This window comes from Carassius carassius, chromosome 31 (genome assembly GCF_963082965.1).
Source record: "Carassius carassius chromosome 31, fCarCar2.1, whole genome shotgun sequence".
NCBI lineage: Eukaryota > Metazoa > Chordata > Actinopteri > Cypriniformes > Cyprinidae > Carassius > Carassius carassius.
Window position 1 is genome coordinate 28,432,371 of NC_081785.1, and position 24,431 is coordinate 28,456,801.

The window sequence follows — 24,431 nt, forward strand, 5'->3', positions numbered from 1 at the left end:
CGAAACAACAGTCTCGAGCCCTGTCACATCTGAACCTACACACACACATCTGGATTCTAGCCTAATTATCATCATTTCCGTCAGCTGACCTCTACGTTTAACAGTGTTGATATTCGTGGCACACATAAATGCTACAACTGTAGTGAAGTGAAGGCGAATCTTACAGGAATCTGTCGGGAACATGTCCAGGTCACATTTCAGCACAAAACCAAAACAAACAAACAAACATTTGCTCAAATACTATTTATTCTTTCTTTTCTTTTTATGTATACAGGAAAGTCACTTAAGACTAAAATTATCATTTACATCAATTTACTTGCTTTGTTTATTTATTGCACTGGGAGATTATTTTCATGTAAAGTAAGCATTTTTTATGTGTCTGGTAGGCAATCATGAAAATAACAACAACATTTAGGGTGGTGAAATGTGACTTGGACATGGTCTGAGCAGGTTTCATAAGATTCTCACCCGCTCACAAACTCTGGGAAGGATTTGGCTCTAAACTCTGACATCAGCAAGCTGAATTATCAGCCCTTCTTTCATAATCATGTGCGAATAAATATGGTCAGACCACGTCACAATGTAGTCGTGAGGGCATGATTAAGAAACCGCAAGTACCCTTCTGCATAACCTTTGTTTGGAACAATATACAATTAGTTGTGCTTCTTATTGCACTAAACAGACATTGTTCCCTCAAGTCAAATATCTAAAAATAAATCTCTCGTGCACATATTTAAATAAGTGCCAGACATTATTAGGGATTTATTGTGCATGAAAGCTTGTTTTAACCACAGAATATAAATAAATAAGATAATTGTGACTTTATTGCAATTATGATGTACATCTCACAACTCAAAGATTTTTTTTGCAAAAAAAAATTGGAATTGTAAAAATGTATAACTTGCATTAGTGATATACTGTATACAGTAAACTGAGATAAAAAGCCAGAATTACCTCCTGTTTTATTCCATGGTGGAAACAAGCTTCCATGATTATGTGCTGCTGACTAAATAATGAACTCTATTTGACCCTTAGCTCTGCATGGTCCAAAACTGTGCATGTCTGCTGCATACTCCTCTTATGGATCAGGTGCATTCTTTGGACTTACTATATAAAAAATATGAGTTTTTCTCAATAATGAGGTTGGGAGCTGCAGGGCTTGCATAGTCTCTGTCTGCTTGGGAAGGCTTAGGAAACTCAGAGGCACCGAGTGTTCTTCGAAGAGACCCAGAGCGGACAGGAGGACAACAGTCTTTATTGTGGAAAGTGCTGTCTGTGCTACACGGGACTGGGGTTTTCTGTCTGGTCTGTGCTCTGTGGCTTGTATATGAAGGTCAGGAGAAACAGGGCGACGTCATGGGACGTCCAGTAGGCCGTGTGTGAGGTCACAGCTGACCAATAGCGGCTCTCCACCAAACCCTCCCGAAGCTCGTAGTCAATGCGATGCTCCATCTCAACTGTGACACACAACAACCAATCATTATGAGCTCAACAGACAGACAGAAAGAAAGAAAGTCAAACAGGTTTGGAACAGGTAAATATAGTACTGTTTAAAGGTTTAGGGGTCTCTTCTGCTCACAAAGGCTGCGTTTGTTTAATCAAAATCACAGTAAAAACAGTAATACTGTGAGATATTCATTTAATAGTAAAGCAGCTGTTTTCTGTGTGAATCTCTGTTAAACTCTAATGTATTTCTGTGATGCACAGCTGTATTTTTTAGCATCATTCCTCCAGTCTTCAGAAATCAGAATAATATGATGATTTACCGAAACATTTCTGATTATTCTGAATGATGAAAACACTTGTGCTGTCCGATATTTCTGTGGAAACCGTGATGCGTTTTATTTTTTCAATGTTTTTGTAAGATTATAAATGTCCATACTGTCAGTTTGGATTAATGCAGCGCAGCCTTAATGAATAAAACTAGTTCATTTCACTGCATTGAGAGAACACAAGTGCTGGTTTTACAAACCCGCTGCATCGAATAAAGAGGACGAAGAGGATGGAGATATGGCTGAAAATGTAAAAGTGCTTTGGCCGTCCTCACTGTCACCAATCCCAGAATCCACGGCTGACGGCAGGCTGGGTGATCGAGAGAAGTGAGAGAATAACATCCCGCCGATGCCCTTGCCGATACTAGCAGCGCCTGCACAAACACAAGGCTACAGATTAACAGACAGCAGTCGGACTATTCAAAGCTCTTTATGGCCTGGAGAAGTGATTTGAGTTCTGAAAGTCCCAGGATGTACCCAGTATGCTGGCCTTGCCCAGGCTGGTGAAGGACTCTCCGTAGTGTGTCCTGCTCAGTACAGGTGAGCTGCTGGGACTGGAGCCGTTCTCCGTGTCGGACGCTGCGCTCTTACTCGTGTTCAGATACGTGGGTCTGACCTCATCGTACGGGGTGGGGCTGATGGTGTTACACCTTCAAAACAACGCATTGAAACACTCATTCAAACCCTGGCCGCTGTAGCCTCTAAAGCAGTGATTCTCAACTCTTTTATTATTGGTGCTTCTTATTATCAGTGTTGTAACAGTCTTGGCTGCTTCATGTTTTTGTGGAAACCATGATGCATTATCAGAAGTTTCGGAAAAGATTTAACCTACATTATAAAATCTAAATAGTATAAACACGTCAATTTGTTTCTACCTCAGTGACTTTGTATACTGACGCACATACAGTTCTTGAAACTTCTGGAATCTGAGAATTACTTATGGTTCGACTTACAAAACACACGTCAGAAATACTGAAAATATCTTAGCTTTTATAATTGGGGGCTCAAATATTGAACAACAGGGGGCCTTCGAGTCAAAAAGGTTGAGAAGCTCTGCTTTAAACACTACTACAAATAACGACAAAAATAATTAAGATACTGAAAAATGAAGGTCATTCTGATCTAAATAAATGCAAATTAATGTTTGTGATCAAGACTCACCAGTGTATCTGCACAGGTGCGATATTGCTGTAGTGCTTTAAAACAAGTGGCTCCAGTCGATAAGCCTGTCGGACAATGAAATATATATATATATTACCAGAAATGCTAACGAAGCACACGCACTAGAAGCTGACAGACTGAGACGCAGTGACGTGGTCTCACCACAGGATCTGTTGGGTGGAAGATGTTGAAGAGGCGCCGGCAGATGGATTTGGGCATGATGTGGTCCTGGTCACCGGTGTCTCCGGGACGGATGCCTCTCAAAGCCAGAAACACAGCCAGAGGAGACCCCATGCAGAAGAAGTTCTCCACCTGCAATTCAATTAGTGAGCTTTATTAAATGGAGATACGGATGTGTTGTTTGCATGAGAGGGTTGACCACAACATTGAAAAAAATAGTTGAGCCAAAAATGAAAATTTGTTGAAAATCTCCTCACACTCAGGTCATATGAGATGTAGATAAGTTTGTTTCTTTATCAGATCTGGAGAAATGCAGCACTGCATCAGTGTCTCATCAATGGATGCTCTGCAGTGAATGGGTGCCGTCAGAATGAAAGTCTGATAAAAACATCACAATAATCCACAGCACTGCAGTCCACCAGTGAACATCTGGAGAAGACAAAAACTGAAACACATCCAGCATTAAGATGATTTTAAATTCAAACCGTCACTTCAGGCTAAAATACGAGTTCATAATCCATAATAACACTTCCTTCAGTGAAAAAGTGCATCTCCTGTTGTCTCTCACATCAAAATCCACACACATATTAGTTCTGAACTGGCTTGTAAACGGTGCTTGATCTGTGCAGATTTCACTCCTGATTCCGACCAGATGATTTTTCATTGGAGGAAGCATTATTATGGATTAAGAGCTCGTATTTTAGCCTGAAGCAATGGTTTATAATTAAAAACATTCATCTTTTGTCTTCTCCAGATGTGAACTGATGGACTGCAGTGCTGTGGATTATTGTGATGTTTTTATCAGCTGTTTGGACTCTCATTCTGACGGCACCCATTCACTGCAGAGCATCCGTTGATGAGACACTGATGCAGTGCTGCATTTCTACAAACCTGATGAAGAAACAGAGTCAGCTTCATCTTGGATGATCTGAGGGTGGGTGCATCTTCAGCTTTTTTGGGTGAACTATTCCTTAAATGTTACTACATCACCTTAAACTTTAATGTAGGGAAGGGTGCGGGTTTAGATGCCTTCAGGCCCTGAAGTTGATCTTGCAGATCTTGCAACCTGTCACAGACACAGATTAATTACATGATTGATGTTTTTTTTCTGAAGAATGAGTGGTGCTTGTTCAATGCTCAGACATTTCTATGCAGGTGCTTACCTTCGTCTGGTTAATTGCACGTCCTCCAGCAGGTGGCGCTCTTCATGAGTGGTCCAGTGTAGATCTTCTCCCTCCAGATGATCCTGATGTTCTTGCAGACAGAAGTGCACAGGATCCCAGCCGGTCATGATATCGAAGGTGATCACGCAGCCCAGCGAGTGGGAGATGATGGACACTTTGCCGCCTCTGCTCTCAAACTCAGGGTTTCGTGAGCAGAAGAGAGAATAGAGACGGTTGAGCTCCTGCGTCAAACCTTTAGTGATCTGGATGGATGGATGAACAATAGAGTATATTTAAACAAAATACTTCATGCGTCAGCTTTATAGGAAAATATATAGTACTGTTTAAAAGTTTGGAGTCAGGAAGATTTAATCAATGCTTGCTTTGAGCATTAAATTGATTAAAAGTGACAGTAAAGGCATTTACAAAAGATTTCTACTTCAAATAAATGTTGTTCTTTTGTGCATTCTATTAATCAAAGTATCCTGAAAAATAAAACGTATCTGCACTGATAATAAATCAGTATACTTTCATGATTTCTGAAGATCATGTGACACTGAAGACTGGAGGAATGAATACAGCTGTGCATCACAGAAATACATTACACTTTAACAGAGATTCACACAGAAAACAGTTATTTTAAACTGCAATAATATTTTACTATATTATTGATTATACTTAATTTTTTATTAAATAAATACAGCCTTGGCGAGCATAAAAGATCTTTTAAAAAACATATAAAAAGTCTGACAAACCCCAAACATTAGAACGTTAGTTTAATTCCCTCCAAAATAAACATTGTCATTAAAAATGACAAACATGTTGTTCCAACCTCGTGTGACTTTCGTTCTTCAGTGAGACACAAAAGGAGTCGGTTTGCAACATGCTGATGCTGCTCTTCTCCGTACAATAAAAGTATATAGTAACCAGAGGCTGTCAAGCTCCAAAAAAATACCATAAATGCACCTTTAAAGTTTCATAACTTTGTGTGAGCAACTTATTAGTGCTTGACAACCCCTTGTTACTAATCTACATGCCTTCATTGTGTGGAAGAGAACAGCATGAGCATAATTCAGAATTTGCATACAAGACTGGAACGACGTGAGGGTGAGTAAATACTGAATATTCTTCACCTCGTCTCTGTAGAGAGGGCTGGTGTAGTACATGATGTCCATGGCGCTGCTGTTGAGTAAGTCTCTCAGGCCTCTCACTTTATCTGGTGTGATTGACTCCACTGTGTCTGCATGTGGAGAAGACAGCATACAGAGTCTGATTAACCAGTTCTTCAATCGTCAGTTCATCATAAATGTTAATGCATGTGTGTGGTTTAGTTTGCACAGCTGATGGAGGGATGAAAGATGATAAATGAGTTCATGGTCTGTATTATATTCTCCTGCCGTGTCTCTGCTCCCTGCTAAAACAGCATCTGTGTGCTTGTGAACAAAAGGCACAGAGTGTGTGATAAGAGCAGCTGTTCAGACACGTGGTGTGGCGTCTGTCTTACCGCCGTCTAAAGCAAGTTTGGAGCGCCACTCGACCGGCAGGAACTCCACGTGTTCCTCTGTTTGATCAGCGAAGTGCTTCTCCTCCATCTTCCTCACAGCTTCCCTCAGCCTGAACACACCACGGAAAATCACAATAGCCTTCAGAATGTGCACACTTTCAGTATTATTTAAAAACTGATGTTACTGTTCACTAGAAAAAATGTAATCAAACCATTTTAGAATTTCATTAGAATTACTGCTCAAGTAAAATAGGATAGAAATGTTAGATGAAAGAGTTAAACTTAAAAAACAAACACAAATTAAAAATTGCCTTGGATATGAAGTGAAATTAATAAATCATATAAATCATTAAACTGAAATAATAATTAATTAAAGCTAGGCAGAAATATTAAAATGACAACTAAGAAAAATGATAAAAGCAGTCATTTTTTTCTTGTTAAATGATTTTACACATTTAAAATTTCTGTGCATTTTGTTCAGTTTCTGCTATTTAGATGTTGTTTTTTACGATTAATAAAATTTAGAATTAATAAAACAGAAATGAAAACTGAATATATATATATATATATATATATATATATATATATATTTTTTTTTTTTTTTTTTTTACTTAAGGAAAAAATAATATAAATATTTATCCTTTAAAAAATATTGTTCATACAGAAAGTAGAGGTTGTTTAAAAAATTAATAAAAACAAACAAAGAAATAATGATTTTAGCTTTTTGGAAAATTTTAATAATTACTTGTGGTTATATTTTCTGTCACAAAATGTAAGATGTAATGTAAATGTTATATGCTTTAGATTTTTATGAAAAATGTGAAACAGGAAAATCAAAGGTGGCACAAAACAGCTCCAAAAGTAAAAAATATTGAATCATGTTCTCACCACAGGTGAGGCTTCTAGCCTAACATTGTCTGATGAAGAGCTTTTAGGCTTGAGCGTCACCTGTGGTGAGAACATAATTAAATATTTTTTACTTTTGGAGCTGTTTTGTGCCACCTTTGATTTTCCTGTTTCACTTTTTTCTTTTGTGGTTGAGGACTTACATTGAGCTTTTGGCCGGCTGGATGTGTGCACTTTCATATTTGATTGAAATCTAATATTTTATTCACATTTTAAATAAGTCTTATTAGTAGCTATAAATAACCGCCTGTGTTGGTGGTATAGTGGTGAGCATAGCTGCCTTCCAAGCAGTTTCCCGGCCAATGCATTTCCTTTGCAGAAGACTAAGAAAGCTTCAGGCCCAGATGGTGTTTCACCTGGCATCTAAAGGTCTGTGCTGACCAACTGCTCTCCATCTTCACACAGATCTTCAACAGATCACTGGAGCTGTGTGAAGTTCCCTGCTGCGTCAAACGCTCCACCATCATCCACCACCCCCCCCCCCAAAAATCACTGAACTTAATGACTACAGACCTGTCGTCAAGTCATTTGAAAGACATCACTGGACCCTTGCTGGATCCTCTTCAGTTTGTGTACACAGCAAACAGGTCTGTGGATGATGCAGTCAACATGGGATTGCATTACATCCTGTAACACCTTGACAGACCTGGGAATTACTCAAGGATCCTATTTGTGGACTTCAGTTCAGCCTTAAATACCATCACCTTCTCTCAGCCAAACTGTCCAAGCTCTCCGTCCCCACCCCAATCTGTCAGTGGATCACCAACTTCCTGTCAGACAGGCAGCAGCTCGGAGGCTGGGCAAACTCACATCCGGGACTATCACCAGCAGCACTGGCGCCCCCCAGGGATGTGTTCTCTCCCCACTGCTCTTCTCATTGTCAATGAACAAACGCACTGCACTCACCATCATGAACAGCACTGTGGCTGCAGTGGAGTCATTCAGGTTCCTGGGCACCACTATCTCTCAGGACCTGAAGTTGGGTACTCACATTTGAGACTTTTCCACTGCTCAGTATGGTTCAGTTTTGGGGGGAGGGGGTGTTTCCACCAGGTACAGTGCCTGGTACTTTTTTCACCTTGGTCGAGGTTCCAAGTGAACTGTGCCATTGCCAAAACATGATGTGTAAACTGTAACTGTTGATCAGGGATTGGCCCGAGAGAATCGTCACTACCTGCGTCAATGAACTTACGACACAAACCCAACAAATCCACTGGATTTAAATCAGCACAGCCAGCGAAGGATCGAACGCAACTGCTTTGAACGAGCGCATCTTTTGTTAACAACCAAAAAATGGCTGTTTCATTGTTTGTTGAGGAAGTAAAGACATTCCTCTCATTGATAGCAGAGGAACAGATCCAGCGATAGCTTGATGGGGCGACGCGGAATGAAAACGTTTTTCAGAAGTCGAGTCAGGAGTACAGGGGGTGCAACTATAATGACATATGAATAATCCCACCTACTCTAAAGCGGTACTGAACTGCAGTCGAAACAAAAACCGAGCCGAGCCGTACCACGCAGTGGAAAAGCGCCAATAGACTCTATTGTGTAAAAGGCCCAGCAGAGGCTGTACTTCTTTCACCAGCTGAGGAAGTTCAACCTGACACTGGAGCTGCTGAAACAGTTCTACTCTGCCATCATGGAGTCTGTCCTGTGTTCATCTCTAACTGTTTGGTTCAGCTTCCAAATCAGACATCAAAAGACTACAATGGACTGTCAGGACTGCTGAGAGGACTATTGGTGCCCCCTGCCCACTTTTCAAGATCTTTACACCTCCAGAGTGAGGAAAAGGACTGGTAAAATCACTATGGAGAACTCACACCCAGCACACTCCTTTGATCTGTTGACCTATCGCCAGTGATACAGTGCACTGTGCACCAAAACGTCCAGATACAAGAACAGTTTTTCCCCCAGGCCTTACCCCACCTGTACAACACATAACACACCTCAGGACTGTACATCTGTAAATAGATCTGTAAATGACACGTATGCACATTCACATTTCTGTCTACTGATATTTTCCTTTTCTCTATATTTTATTACTATATTGCTATTTTTCACTTATCGTCTATTCGCTTCATTATTAGTGTTTTATTACCTTAACTATATGCATTTCTGCACTGTGTTTGTATTTTTTGTACTGGAAGCTCCTGACACCAAGACGAATTCCTTGGGAATAAAGCTCTTTCTGATTCTGATATAAACATCAGAATGCGATGTTCTGAATAAAAACATTATTTTTCAACACTATTTGCACCCTATCAGATCTTCTACAGTAGATGAAAATTAAAATCAGTTTGAGAGCATCCTGAACATGAATGGAAAAACCAGGAGCTCTGAACATGTTTACACGAGTGATTCATCTAAATACATTCTTTATTTGCATGAGCATTAGCACTAACACATTTGGCACGTGTAAATATTGCCACTTTCTTTACTTCGCCTGTGTTTCTTACTTGTATGTTAAATGTTTGGTCCATGGGATTCTGTATTTGGCACATGCAAACATTGTCCCATCCTTTACTTGTACAATTAAAAAGCATCAGCACTAACAGCACTCCTGAGGACTCACATGCCAGTGTTTTTGATGATACGATCCTTATCCATCTTCTGTCCAATGCCATGGACCACAAACACAATGTGTGTGGTCTGAGGAGGTTTATCGTCCAGCGAGGCCTCTTCCACGAAGCCGCGGTGCAGTCTGGTGCCACTGCTGGAGGCTGAGCACAACATAATGAGAGAGGTTTCATTAACACTCACACAACACTGCTGCGACCTCCACATCTGTGACTACATTCAGAATATAACGTGGGCTCTTGTACCTCTACTGCTTTTTATGAAGAGACTGCAACAACATAAAAAATATTACAGACACAAAAACATCCTAACCTGATTACATTTGCAGTTTCATTCTGTTAACCGTTTTAAAACACTTGATTAAAATTAATTCATTTAAACATTCAAATCAAATGTTGTTAGTTAATGCATATCTAATTCTAACTAAAAGGACCTTATTGTAAAGTATTAACAGGGTTGTTCTAGTTAGCTAAAACCATAAACATTGTTACTTGTGTCATTTGGAATAAAATAAATAAATAAAAACATGTAAATATATAACTTTTTTGTTCACAGTTAAATTAGGGACAAATTCTCACTGTGAACTAACTGTTCACTATGACTATTCAAACTCAAAATTGGCTGCTTATTATTAATTTGTAAGGTAGTTCAGTTTAGGTATGAGGTAGAGATTAATGGATCTAAAATATGATCATGCAGAATAAGGTATTAATATGTGCTTTAGAAGTACTAATAAACAGACTATATACTAGTAATATGCATGTTAATAAGTAACTCTTTGATAGTGAGAATTGATCCCTAAAGTGTTACCACTTATATATATATATATATATATAAAATAACTCAAATAAAAATATATGGATTAGTTCACTTCCAGAATAAAATATTCTCATAATTTACTCATCCCCGTGTCATTCAAGACGTTCTGTTCTTTCTGTCTTCAGTTGGAAAGAAATTAAGGTTTTTGAGGAAAACATTCCAGTATTTTTCTCCATATAGTGGACTTCAGTTGTGCTCAACCGACTAAAAATGCAGTTTCAATGTAGCTTCAAAGAGCTCTACTCGATCCCAGCCCAGGAATAATAATGGTCTTATCTAGCGAGACGAGAAGTCGTTTTCTAATAAATAAATAAATAAATGGTCTCCAACTTCTAAATCGTCAGACATCATTCTTTTACCTTTTGTAAAGGGCGTTTGACTTTCTTTGTATGTTCGCTTTGTAAACACTGCCTATGTTACATGTGAACTTCCCAACGTGACTACATAATGTGTAAAGCCCAGCTAGTGCAAGACAAGCATTTGTGGTTAAAAAGTATATACATTTAGTTTCTCTAGCCAAGGCTCTTTTTCCTCGGCTGGGATTGAGTCCATTGAAGTTGCACTGAAACTGCATTTTTATTCTGGAAGTGAACTAATCCTTTAAAAAAATAATGAACAATAACTAATAAAGCCTATAGACATATTTACAAACTAAAATATAAATTAAATTATAAAAAAAAAATCTGATTTAAAATATTAATAAAAAACAATAATAGTATCAATAATAGTGCTGGCATATTATCAGAAATGCCTTTGCTATTTTATTATTTTATATATATATATATATATATATACTGTACACAAGTCTGTGCAAGTCCGGAATGTTTGAATAGTTAAAAAAAACAATTCTCCAGAAATCCAGCTGGGATTGATCAGCGAGACGATGGCTGTGTCCACTCACCTTTCGAGAAGCCCAGCTTCTGCGTGACGGTGCGTGCGATCTTAGACGTGGTGGCATCACTGTACAGATACACCTCGTCCACGCTGTACCAGTCCACATGACTGCGGCTCAACTGCAGACTGTGAATGGCTGGACGGTGATATGTGGACAATATTTAGGAAAGCATAAGACACTCATCTCATTCACAGACATGGCTATGAATTAACACACATCACTGTTCACATTACTATAGGACGCCATGAAACTACAGGAAGCAGAAAGTGTCTTTTCAGTGCACAGACGTGTCTGGTTTTTAATCAGTGAATAAAGAGTCCCATAAAGAGAGCACACTGAAAAGCCATCTGTCATTCTCTCTTACAGAGAGATATGAACAGAGAAATGAATCAGGCTAGAGGATCAAATCAGCAAATATTCACCTGATGTTAAGAGCAGCCCTGTGTCCCGCACATGCACAGCATATCAGTTTCTACTCCCAGTATATATGTATAGTAAACATATCGCTATTGATTAAAATAAATATTATAATAATCATTAAAAATTAAAAGTCTATGTGAAAAGACATTCTGGATGGTATAAATGTACACTTGTGTTTTTGTTCAAATGCTTATATTAATTATTTGGTATAAATTACAATTACATTACTTGCAGTCAAATTACAGAGGGGGGAAATAAATAACTTTAACAACATAAAAAATTCCAGCATTATTTTATTCTTAGGCAGAGACTGATAGGTCAATTAGTAAAATCTGTTGACTTTAGCAATCATCGTTGCATTATATTCCAATGGTGGCATTTTTTGCTAATGTTTTCTTACCTGTAATTTAAGATGTATTACATATATCTTAAATGCCATTGATACTATGGTTCTTAACAACCCTTTGTTTTGTTATTTTGTTATTTTATTTTTAAGGCACTATGTGATTCAGCTCTAATAATGGGGATCTCACTGTGGCTTCATGTGTGAATGGTTTTCAGTGGTCAAGAACCAAATATGGGTCACTTTCCCTGCAGCTTTGCGTTATGTTCCTGTAACTCATTGTGGAATTTTACCCATTTTCAATGGTCGAAAACCAAATGAAGGTCACTTTGCCTACAGAAGATACATATGCAAACTCTGGAAAAATCATATTTTTGCAATTGTCCTCAAACATTCATCTGTAAAATGAAAAAAAATAAGCTGTAGGCAAAGTGACCCACATTTGAATATGTTTACAACTGAAAAATGTACTCATGGAGCCACAATGAGATCCCCACATCTCTGTATATTAAGATGTCTTTAATATTTTTTGAGTTACAGGCATGAAAATAATGCAAAAGTGGCATATAATGCAACAAGGATTTCTATAGTCTATAGATTTTACAAATACACCTACCAATCTCTGTGTACAACGAAAAAAAATAATGATGTTGCCATCTTCCTAAAGTCATTTCACTCCCCGTAATTTGGCCCTAAATCTCAGATAAAAATTGCGATCTCTCGCAATTAATTTATCTCTGCGATCTCTCGCGATTAATCCATCTTTTCTTGTGTCAGTAACACTTCATCTCACTATTCACTAGCTGCTTATCAGCATGCATATTACTAGCATATTGGCTGTTTATTAGTAATTATTAACCACATATTGTTAATGATCATATTTTAGATCCCTTAATCTCTACCCCATACCAAATTTTAATAATAACTACCGTACTAACTATTAATATGCAACAAATAAGTCATAGTTGATAGTTAATTAATAATGAGAATTGGTTCCTAAACTAAAGTGTGACCCTCATGTCATTTAATATGTTGGTTTTCTTCTCCATTCATGTATTTCTTTCAACAATTTTGGTTGAGTTAAAAACCCTTGAAAGACCTTTTAGAATAGCTACACTTCCAAAAATGTGTGTATTTTAACACTGCAATGCTTTTCTCCATAGACTTGAACTGTAAGATTAAAACGGTAAACTTTGTGATTTACTGGGATTTTTGCACATTTGTAAATTCATCCGGTTTTAAGCGGTGTTTACTAAGATGGGTGAATAATTCAAAATAAAGCTTGTCTGTACTCAGAGCTGCTCTTTTTCACAGGCGTCTAAGGCTGATCAGCATAGAAAAGCAAACAAATGGACTGCAGGACGTCCAGTGCATTGATGGATCTGGATAAGAACAGACTGATGATTGACAGGTTCTCTTCTCTTTAACTGCAGTGATTTCTACAGTCTAGTGTCAAGTGACCGTCTCTCAGTCAACCTTATCTGTGTAAGTGAGGACATTCAGAGGACAGCGGGGTGATAAAATCTGAGTCGAGTTTCCTGATAAACACACATTTATCTACAGAGGACATCTTTCAATCTGAGCTCTGAATAGGATTTTCAAGATTGTATTTCACAATCTACAATAACAAGGCGACATAAGATCAATTTTGAACTGTACATCCAAATATTAATAGAGGACCATCCTAGCACCATCTAAATGAATGCACTGAACAAGGCTGTTTTATAAAGGAAAACAATGGGGAAAAGCCAATGGGCAACAAGCAAAGTGTATGATGAAAAGCTAAAAATGGCCAAACATTGACCCAATAATTGGTTTACTCACTGGGCATTGCATAACACTAGTACAACACTAGTATTTGAGTTCGAAAACTCACTGTTTCTCAGAGAAAACCCAATGGAAAATTGTAGCACTACTCTATTGACCTACATACACGGACCTACATGGAGTAGTGGAGTATTAGAGCAGGACCAACTAAATCTGGAGGGATTACGAGGCCAACCGAGGTTAACAGGACTTGTGTTAGAAAACAGCCTGGCAGGAGTTTTGAGCGGCAACAGACACTTGGTTTTCAGCATGTATTTTGAAAGATATGCCTTTCTCTAGCCATGGCTGTGAATTTAACAGAATCTCTCAAAAACTATTTATGGATAAAGCAGCATTTGTCAAGAGAACAAAATAGTCATCACCAGAGAAATGTGCACAATACCATGGAAATGTAAGTGGTAGGCACAAAGGAAGCTACCGTGGCTCTTTTGCTCAATGTAATAAATGTCTGTAAATGAACTGTTGCTGGACATCTGTAATGTTTATCATCAAATTACGCAGGAGTAGTACATTATTGAATGTAGGAAATGAACCTAACACAAAATATATTTCTGTACATATGCAACTACACATACATAATTATGCAAATCTAAAATATGAACATGTATATAGATTAATAGGAGAAACAGAATATACAGCAGATACTAGAATATGCCATATTGCATTATATTTAAGGCCGTATCCTGTTACACTAGCAACAGTCTACGAATCATCTTAGTAATTAATAGTGGTGTCTAGTAAAAATAATGAATGAAATAAAGTTTAAATCATATTTAGATTTAAAGATGACTACGTTTGTGAACTATTGGCCTTGGCTTTTATCAGTCAGAAATGACATAAAATAATTATTTTTTAAGTTTTGTGTGTTTTGAACTTGGACTTGTTTTGGACTTCATTTACCCCTGTTTTAGTTCCTGGTTTTCCATATTTGGTCATTTTCCTGTCTTTGTGTTTAATTATCCTGTAGATTAGTTCCTGTCCATTCCTTAGTTCTTCGTCCGGTCTACTATTTGGTTACACGTGTTTGTGCTAGTTCCCATGTTGGATTTCCCCCTGCGTTTGCTCAATAAAGACTGTTCTAGAGTATCCCGCGTCTCCTGCGTACTTCCAGCAAGACATATCACGAAGGTGTCACCTGCTGTTTCTGTTTCAATTTACATTAAATTTCTGAGTGAAATTTGTTTCAATCAGTCAATCCTACACCAAATTTCAGTGCACAGCCAGCGATAATACAAAGAACAGGTCTGCTGATGTGAGGGCTCTAATGAGCTAAGGCGGAAAAACAGAATCAGCATCTACAAGGAGCAAAAATGGAGGGTTGTAGTACCTTGGCATCGCTTTCGCTTGTGACTTTTAGCACTCGTCTGATATCCACTCCATTTGAATAGAAAGGCGAGGTAGAATGGGGGGAAATGGGAAAGAACTAACAAAAACCAAAAAAGAGTAAGCGGTCACGTTATTGGCAATGTCACTTATCTATACCACTATATCACTGTAACATGAAGCTTTAGTTTCAATAAAAACCCACAGCATTATGAGACTGCATTGTACTCTATAACATGCAACTCAAAATACAAGTAATGGCATCAAAATGCGTTATCTCAGCAGTACACTTAAGCAGGAAAGGCAATAACATCTAATAGACCTGCTGTGTTAGTCACTTGTGAAAATCAAGCTTCTCACATGGCTATAATAGTCTTTTTTAAGGATGTCAAAGTGAAAGCATGTGATATGAACTAGGACACATTTCTTAGTTCAGATGCGTTAACCAATAATGTTGCAATAACAAAGACAGTGAAAACACAAAATTACTCAGTCACGTAAAATCACAATAAACTCATAGATTAAATCCAAATAACATAATTGGTCTTTTATAAATTAAGTGTTTAAAGGGTTAGTTCGCCCAATTTGCAAAATTATGTCATTAATAACTCACCCTCATGTCGTTCCAAACCCGTAAGATCTCAGTTCATCTTCTGAACACAGTTTAAGATATTTTAGATTTAGTCCGAGAGCTCTCAGTCCCTCCATTGAAGCTGTGTGTAGGGTCTACCATGTCCAGAAAGGTAAGAAAAACATCATCAAAGTAGTCCATGTGACATCAGAGGGACAGTTAGAATTTGTTGAAGCATCGAAAATACACTTGGTCCAAAAATAGCAAAAACTACGACTTTATTCAGCATTGTCTTCTCTTCCGTGTCTGTTGTAAGACAGTTCAAAACAAAGCAGTTTGTCATATCCGGTTGGTTCACCAAATCGAACTGAATCGTTTTAAACGGTTCGCATCTCTAATACGCATTAATCCCCAAATGACTTAAGCTGTTAACTTGTTTAATGTGGCTGACACTCCCTCAGAGTTCAAACAAACCAATATCCCGGAGTAATTCATTTACTCAAACAGTACACTGACTGAACTGCTGTGAAGAGAGAACTGAAGATGAACACAGAGCCGAGCCAGATAACAAACAAAACATTGACTCGTTCTCGAGTCAAGAACCGTTTCTGTCGGACATGTCTGATTCGAGAACCGAGGAGCTGATGATACTGCGCATGTGTGATTCAGCGTGAAGCAGACTGACACACAGAGAGCCTGAACCAAACTGATTCTTTTGGTGATTGATTCTGAACTGATTCTGTGCTAGTGTTATGAGCGCGGGTAAACCGAAGGCTTGAATCAAGGGCAATCATCGCCAATGACGTCATTTACGTCTAGCGCAAAAGAACCAGTGAACCGTTTTCTTGAACCGGTTTATTGAATTGAACTGTCAGAAAGAACTACTGGTGATCCGAAAACCGATGCGACCAGTTCTTGACTCGTGAACGAGTCGTTTTCTGGCTCGGCTCGGGGGTTCATCTTCAGTTCTCTCAGTGTACTGTTTGAGTAAATGAATTACTCCGGGATATTGGTTTGTTTGAACTCAGAGGGAGTGTCAGCCACATTAAACAAGTTAACAGCTTAAGTCATTTGTGGATTAATGCGTATTGGAGACGTGAACCGTTTAAAACGATTCAGTTCGATTTGGTGAACTGCTTCAAAAAGATCCGGTTACATCAAGTGATTCGTTCGCGAACTGGATATCACAAACTGCTTTGTTTTTGAACTTTCTCTCACAACAGACACGAAAGAGAAGACAATGCTGAATAAAGTCATAGTTTTTGCTATTTTTGGACCAAAATGTATTTTCGATGCTTCAAAAAATTCTAACTGACCCTCTGATGTCACATGGACTACTTTGAAGCTGTGTGTACGGTCTACTGTCCATGTCCAGAAAGGTAAGAAAAACATCATCAATGGAGGGACTGAGCGCTCTCGGACTAAATCTAAAATATCTTAAACTGTGTTCAGAAGATAAACGGAGGTCTCACGGGTTTGGAACGACATGAGGGTGAGTTATTAATGACATAATTTTCATTTTTGGGTGAACTATGCCTTTAAGGGAGCTGCAGTTTTGATGCTTTGATCATACACGGACCATGTTTACAAGCACAACAATATTGCTTTATTACATGAAATTTAAACATATTATAATTATGTATGTACAGTGCATTGCTAAAACCTGTTAGTTCATTATGCTAGAGCTTAGATCGGGCCCAACAAATCAAGCTGACCCTACCCGAGCACGTTGTGTCCGAGCCCGGCCCGTCCCGACACGTTCACTGTAATTATAATTTTTTTACTGCAGGTGCTGCTGTGCTAGATCATTTAGGCTACGGGGGAGCTGCGCAGTTATATATATATATATTATATATATATATATATATATATATGCGTGCCGCATTTAATCTAAGCTCTACATTATGCATATATATGATTTAACATGTTAACTGCAGAGAACTGCTAAATATTGCAATAAATGGCAAGGAGAATATCTCAAATACTTCCATAAGAAAACAGCAGAAACATTGCTGATATTACACAGCCCCAGCCCAGGAAATTTACCTTTTCTCTAAATTTTCAAATAAACCAAAGCACTCGTTCCCCGTTTTCGGCAGACCTTTAAAACGTTTTTATCCCATTTATTAAATTAATTGGGGAAAAATTTGCATTTGTAAAATAGATTTTTACACTAGAATGCCCAAAACACACAATTTGTAGCATATAATAATAAATGTCTTGCATAATTCTTTGAAAAAAACTCATGTCTCAGTTTAACATGCAAAGTCAATTATAAGTAAGCAACTGGCATATCTGACTTTAAGACTGTAAACACTTTTAAACACTGAGCCACACTAAAATCTGTCTCATGTGTAATGAAAAGTGTGATGCTCAGCATGAAACTGCTTTTAAAATGTTAAAATAAAAGAAGCTACAGCCGATGACTTAAGACTAAGACAAACTTAGGTCCCAGTACAGAGCCCTGTGGGACTCAGTTGTCAATTATTCAACAGAATAGCTTATTCAATAGAATCTGCTATCCTGATAGGAACAAAACTGAGGAGGTGCAGATGACATGATTTGGACTGACTGACTGACTGGAGTAGATTAGACAAGATTTTCTGCACAAGAAAGTGATATGTTTGATCTAATTAGGGCTGCACAATTAAGCTTTTTTTTAATCGCGATTACAATAATGGATGCCACAATTATGTAATTGTTCAAAGTGGCAATTAATAATTTAAAGTCCACTTATGTTATTCTGCATGCTTGTGATGCGTTTTTTTCATCTGGCGTTATCTTAAAAGTTTTCCCCATTATTTTTATTTTAGTTTCAGTATAACATTATAATTCTACTCATATTTTTTACTTTTTTTATCATTTAAAGAAGAAACCAATCCGATGTTGACATTTGAGGCTTTTTATAGAATATACAATAGAAAAGCAGGTTTTTCAGTTAGTGTTTTCAGCTTATTTTCATATAAAAATGTGATATGCTGTTATAATTAGGGATGCACCGAAAATTTGGCCACCGAAAATTTTCGGCCGAAAATGGCATTTTTGGTTTTCGGCCGATAGACTTTTATCACCGAAACAACACGGCCGAAATGTTGTGATGACGCAAACAGAAACCGCGACCTGCACGTGCACCTGCATAGCGCAGACCAAGAGCTCCCCGCGACATTCACTTCACACCAGTGAGAACATTCTCTCTCTTCTTATTCCTTTATTCGCAGCACTAAAGCGTCTTCTAACAAAGAGATTAAGACGGACCACGAAGTGAAAACAAAGAAAAGTAGAGTCTGTTAGCACACGTCTCACTGAGATCTTTTCGGATCCTCTGCACTTCATCGCGAATGTGCTTGATCCGCATTATAAAGACCATTACTTGGATGCGGAAATAAGGTAGCGCGCACGAGAAATAATCCAGGCCGTGCTGGATGCGGAGAACCCGCGTGGAGACAGAGAAGCGCCAAGCGCAGGAGACTGAGATCAGAGCGCAGAAAAAAAGACTCGTCTCTGCACCAGATGAGGGACATGCACCCTCGGTGTCTGATGTGTTCAGTGGAATTCTGCAAGAAAGTGCCTCAAATAATAATAATACGTTGGCTATTTTGTTCTTAGGCTACTATATATATGTGACATTATATATATATACTGTATATATATATATATATATATATATATATATATATATATACAGTATATATATATATATATATACAGTATATATATATATATATATATATATATACAGTATATATATTTATATATATATATATATATATATATATACAGTATATATATATATATATACACACACACACACACACACACACACATATACATAATATCAGATTGTAGCCATTTTTCTGCTAGATTTTCTGCTAGATGTCTGCTTTAATTTGATAAAAATGTTTATTTATGCCCTGGTCCTATTGAAATACACTCTCTCAAATATTTCTCAAATGTCAGGCAGATGACAAGCTCAACTGCTCATCAGCTAGATGGTTATCTGTCTGAAGTCCCCATCCCCAGAAGTGATAACAGTCTTGCTGGAGAAGTAATGCACTTTCTAGTCCTACAGAGAAAAATTTAAAATGCACTTCACCAAAATGCACTTTATTTTTATGAGAGAAGAGTTCATTTTAAAACCTTTCTGCAGGCCAGTAGGCCTGTACATTATTATTTAATATTCACATGAGTGGGATACATTTTTAGTTTGAATTTTATTTTAATACTGTGCATTGTTGCAATGTGCTTAATAAATATTTGCATAAATTGTAATTATGTATTTTTATGTTTTTTTTTTTTTATAATTTATGTAATTGTAATTATCTTTGAAACTTTAATATTAATTTATGCAATTGCAATGTCTTAATTTTAGTACAGTTAGTACACGGTCATAGCAATAAATGCAATGGTACCAATAATTGGCATAATTTCTTTCGGTGTTTCGGTTTCGGTTTTCGGCCTTGGTTTTCTCTTTTTCGGTTTCGGCCAAGAATTTTCATTTCGGTGCATCCCTAGTTATAATAGCAAGGGAATAATCGACAATTATGATTTTTGTCATAATCGTGCAGCCCTAGATCTAATGGACCTTTACTTGTGATTAAAACTTAGAACCCAAGTGGGAGATATTCATTCAGCATTCATATAACTCAGTGTTTAAATACACACTGGATGTAATTTTGTCTGACCTACATTCAGTACCTTAAGAGGACTCAAAGCTCCCTACAACACAGTAAAAATGCAGTGTAGTTTAACAGCAAGGAAAAATTTACCTAGCTATAGAACCTGTTTAAACATCTCAAAGTGAGATGAGTCACATTGGCACATTAACAAATTTTAGCTTTTTGTAAAAGCGTAATCTGAGGACATCCACAGTATCAAAATCCTCTCTTCCGCTCGCATGACATGGCCTTCTGTCTCCAGCAGTCTATACGGTTTGTGCAAATTCTCCCTATTTTACTCAATTATCCTATATAAAAAAAAACTAAAATAAAATTACATATATATATATATATATATATATATATATATATAAGACCCAAATTGGTATTTTCAACAGTTGCACTGAATTGCCATTATGAACAATCACTTCTGGGTTGCATATTTAACCTAACTCTGTATTTAGTTTCCATCACTGCTCTTATTCAAATTTCAAGTAAAACTATAAAAATGTTAATTAAAAAAAAAAAAAAAGTGTTTTCTGTGCACTGCCATCTTGTCAATACTCTACCCAGAATGTTATGCATAATATCTTTATATATTATGATGTCATAGACACCATTATAAAACATTCAAATAAACCGAGTCAGCATTTTATGCCATCACAAGCGGCTTTTGAAACAATGGACAGATTTTTTTTGAATGCATAATTAATATAAATTCATCAATTAGCTTATTTTTGTAAATAACATTTTATTTTACATGAACAATTTTAGAACTGCCACTGTGCAATGTGACATGGGCACTTATGGTGTTATGCTTTCTAGCGTTAAATTGTGTCAGTCTTGCCAGATTAAGTTATTGTTGTTTTGAAATTTTATTGTTTAAAAGAACTCACTCCCCTTATTTGCTCTTCATGATTTGAGCCCACCTTGTTTTAAAGGGCCAGCGTGGAGCACATTTTCCAACAATATTTCAGATGGAGCAAATTTCCTGTGATTCCAGACTGTGCAAATGGAAAAGGGGTTTGTGTGTGTGTGTTTATGGATAGAAATGATTTTAGGCAAATGCGATCATGTTTTAGATCAGTCACGCATGCAAGAAGTGCACACTGACATACACAAAGCCAATTCAACTGGTCTCAGCAAAGAGGGCAGGTGTGGCCTTGTCAGGAACAACACCTTTTCTGATGGATTTTTCATTTGCTTCCCAATCTAAACTTACCTACAGTCTCACATACAGGAGGAATGCTCTCTCTTTACAATGAACCTACAATGTAGAACAACCAAATGATGTGCTAGTCTCTCACCATCTTTTCTGTCCACAGTCTTGCTCAGCGTGTCAGTCTCAAAAGCGTCCTGTATCTGTTGTCCTCTGAAACACGCCAGGTGTTCTTCCTCTATGAGGTCACTCTCATCCTCCTCTACAGGCGTCCATGTGCCATCAATGAACCACTGGCCTCTCATGACAGGGATACGATCCTGTTCTACAAGGTTGGGAACACAAAACAAAGTGCTAACCTAACAGTACAGAACACAGAATAAAAGTAGGAAAGGCCTAAATCATTCAGCAATGAAAAAAACTAGTAAGAAACATATGTATTAAACTTGGGTAAATTGTACCCACTGTAACACTGTAAAAATTTTGAAAAAAAAGTTTTGAAGCTGTAAATAACACAAAGATTACTGAAGTACGTTTTGCAAGAAAACTCTCTTTCTACTTCTAAAATTAATGTTTAATTAAATTTGTTACATGCTGTTTTTTGTGATTATTTACCAAATATTTTAGTAATTTTTGCGTGAAATTGTTTAAAAGTAAATCCAACACCAAATTAGTTAGACTACCTGCATTTAAAAGCCTTACACATTGAAGTATTCTGCTAAAATCATCAAAGTTATATCAATGCACCAGAGATGCTAATACAGATAATTATTATGCAAAAAAACGAAACATGTAGCCTTTAGGATTATGCACCGAATATCTCTTGTAAAAGATTATTTCATTCAGTTAATATTGTGCACAAAGTCAACTCTGTTATTTCAATGTTACGTCATAACATGATATTTTAAAATAGAAAAATGTACATTATTGGTTTTTTTTAGTTCGTTATAAAATAGAGTTGTTCAAATCTAAATTTATTTCATATGTGAGAGCAAATACAGGTATAATTAATTATATTTATGTGACATCTTACGTACAAGCTTGGTAGGATCTAAAGATTCTCAACAGCAACCATACAGCGGTGCGGTTTTTATTATTTCATTATTATTATTTCATCATTTACAATCATTTAAATATTATATTTAATTAAATAATCATTTATTATGCCTTTAACCATTTTTTAAAAATATATATTTCTTATGATTTTATTTATTTTTCTAGTTCTTGTAGTGCTTTTTATGGTTGATCAATCTTTGGATTGTTTGGTTTGGAGAGATATCAGTCTCATAAGAGAATGTCTCCGTTCCAGTGCAACAGGGCGATGTTGTGAAGCAGTTGTTGGATATTTGCTGGTCAGATGAACTCCAGGAGAAGTAAGGGGTGAAACACACGTTACTAAGATTATTCGATAAACCCCGCTCATATTTATCACCACTTCGTCTCCTGCTTTCTGCTGTTTCATAGCTTCTTCTTTCATCCTCCCGGGCTTATAGAAGACTCATTTGGTGCAGTATCAGACAAAACACAGTTTTGTTAACCAATTTTGGGATGTTTGCACAATTTAACATACTAAAACGGATCGTGTGTCAATAAAGCCAAGGCCTGCTAAATGACTTAAGACAAAAGACTACAGAACACATCCTGTCAGATGACTCTAATTCAGGAAAGAAATAAAAGCCTGTGGGCTGCTTTATTCAGTCATTTGTCAAGTCTAAAAGTCAAAACCTGAGTTTAAAAGACAATTAGTAATCCGTGCTATTATTGATTTAAATGCACTGCTACTATCAGATGAGAACAAAAAATAAACTTAATTGTGCTGTTTCTTCTGCTTTACAGCTGAAATTGAATTTGCAAGCTGCTTTGCAACAATCTGTATTGTATAAAGCACTACATAAATGAATGTGAGCAATACTTACGATTCCAGTACACTGGATAGCACTCTTTATTCATCACATCCACTTCATAGAGTCCTCCTCTGACACACACTGCTTCTACAGCGCTCTCATATCTCTCTCTGCTGGTATTCAGTGACGACTGACCTCCATCAGGCCCATCGTCTTCAGGAGTCTCCTCTCCACCACGCCTCAAAGCCCTTTCCGGGTTTAACTCGCAGAATCTGCGATACATGATTTCTATCCTGAGAGAGTCGTGTCCCAGGAAGGGCTTCCATGTCTTCTTGTCCTCTTTGTAAAACCACCTGACCTCCTCGGGCCCCAGCTCGGCGATCACCTGGAGGCGGTGTTTGGACGCGCTGGACCAGGTCGCTCTCCGAATGCCGAGCAGACGCTCCGTCCCGTGGCTGTCTGAGGCAGGGTCTGTGCAGTAAGCTGTATTGCTGGCATGGAGGTAGCTGGTGACTGGAGGTCTGCGTGGGTCCAGACGACCCCTAGGGAGGACGTCCGAGGCAGGATCCTCATGGTTCCCGAGTCTCAGTGTCATTCTGTCACGTGGTGAAGGGTGTCTGTCCGTGTCTGACCGCACTGCGTACATCCCTCTCCTAATGGACTCGTCGTAGAAGCTGATGAAGGCATCGTTCCAGTCTCTATTGCCAAAAGACAGCTTATTGCCAGGACTGTTAATAAACCGTGTCTTCTTCGTAAGACTGCTCATATCTCATTCCTCCTGGAGCCAGCAGCTGTCCCGACCGGAACTGACCTCTGGGAGGTCATTCACCAAGGGCCATGACGTCATGTCAACACAAAAGGGACCTGAGCCGCAACCTGCCACTATAATTTAGCAACTATATTACACTGTGTCATGTTCTTCAGCTGTTGAGGGACCAGCCTGGAGTTATGACGTCAGAACACAACAAAACTACCGTGAACGCAACTTACCACTCTTAAATGCACATTAAACGACTTTGTGTCATGTTATTCAGCTGTTATTGAGCTAGGCAAGGACGAGGAACCGGTTTCACGGGAGGCAGTGATTGCTTCACTACAGGAGCCAACCTGCCGTCTGCCGTACCTTGAAAATGAACCGGAGCGCGTCCTTTCACCGAATCACGCACTTCCGCGCTGTTTATCCATAAACGAGTCCGTATCACAAATAGAAACATAAGTCTGTGCGCTATTCCGGTCAGTCTGACAGCGGCTGGGAAACGCACTGACCCGCTGGCACACTGACAAGTGCGGGATGTACGACCTTACATCACAG

At 37.9% G+C, this 24,431-nt stretch overlaps 1 protein-coding gene across 3 annotated transcripts; it reads right to left on the minus strand.

The window, feature by feature from the left end:
- Positions 1-1,063: 1,063 nt before the first annotated feature.
- Positions 1,064-24,431, minus strand: LOC132111837 (phospholipase DDHD1-like). Of its 3 annotated transcripts, XM_059519461.1 has the most exons (14): positions 23,192-24,431; positions 21,424-21,600; positions 14,895-14,990; positions 10,984-11,112; positions 9,259-9,406; positions 5,781-5,890; positions 5,410-5,516; positions 4,277-4,539; positions 4,104-4,179; positions 3,096-3,245; positions 2,934-2,998; positions 2,250-2,422; positions 1,973-2,146; positions 1,064-1,457 (listed from the first exon to the last, which is right to left on the minus strand). In XM_059519461.1, exons 1-14 carry the CDS (start codon positions 23,883-23,885, stop codon positions 1,279-1,281), a joined length of 2,541 nt encoding a protein of 846 aa, XP_059375444.1. In that variant the 5' UTR covers positions 23,886-24,431; the 3' UTR covers positions 1,064-1,278. The 3 variants fall into 3 exon arrangements, with proteins under 3 accessions (XP_059375444.1, XP_059375445.1, XP_059375446.1); XM_059519462.1 differs by lacking the exon at positions 14,895-14,990; XM_059519463.1 differs by lacking the exons at positions 10,984-11,112; positions 14,895-14,990.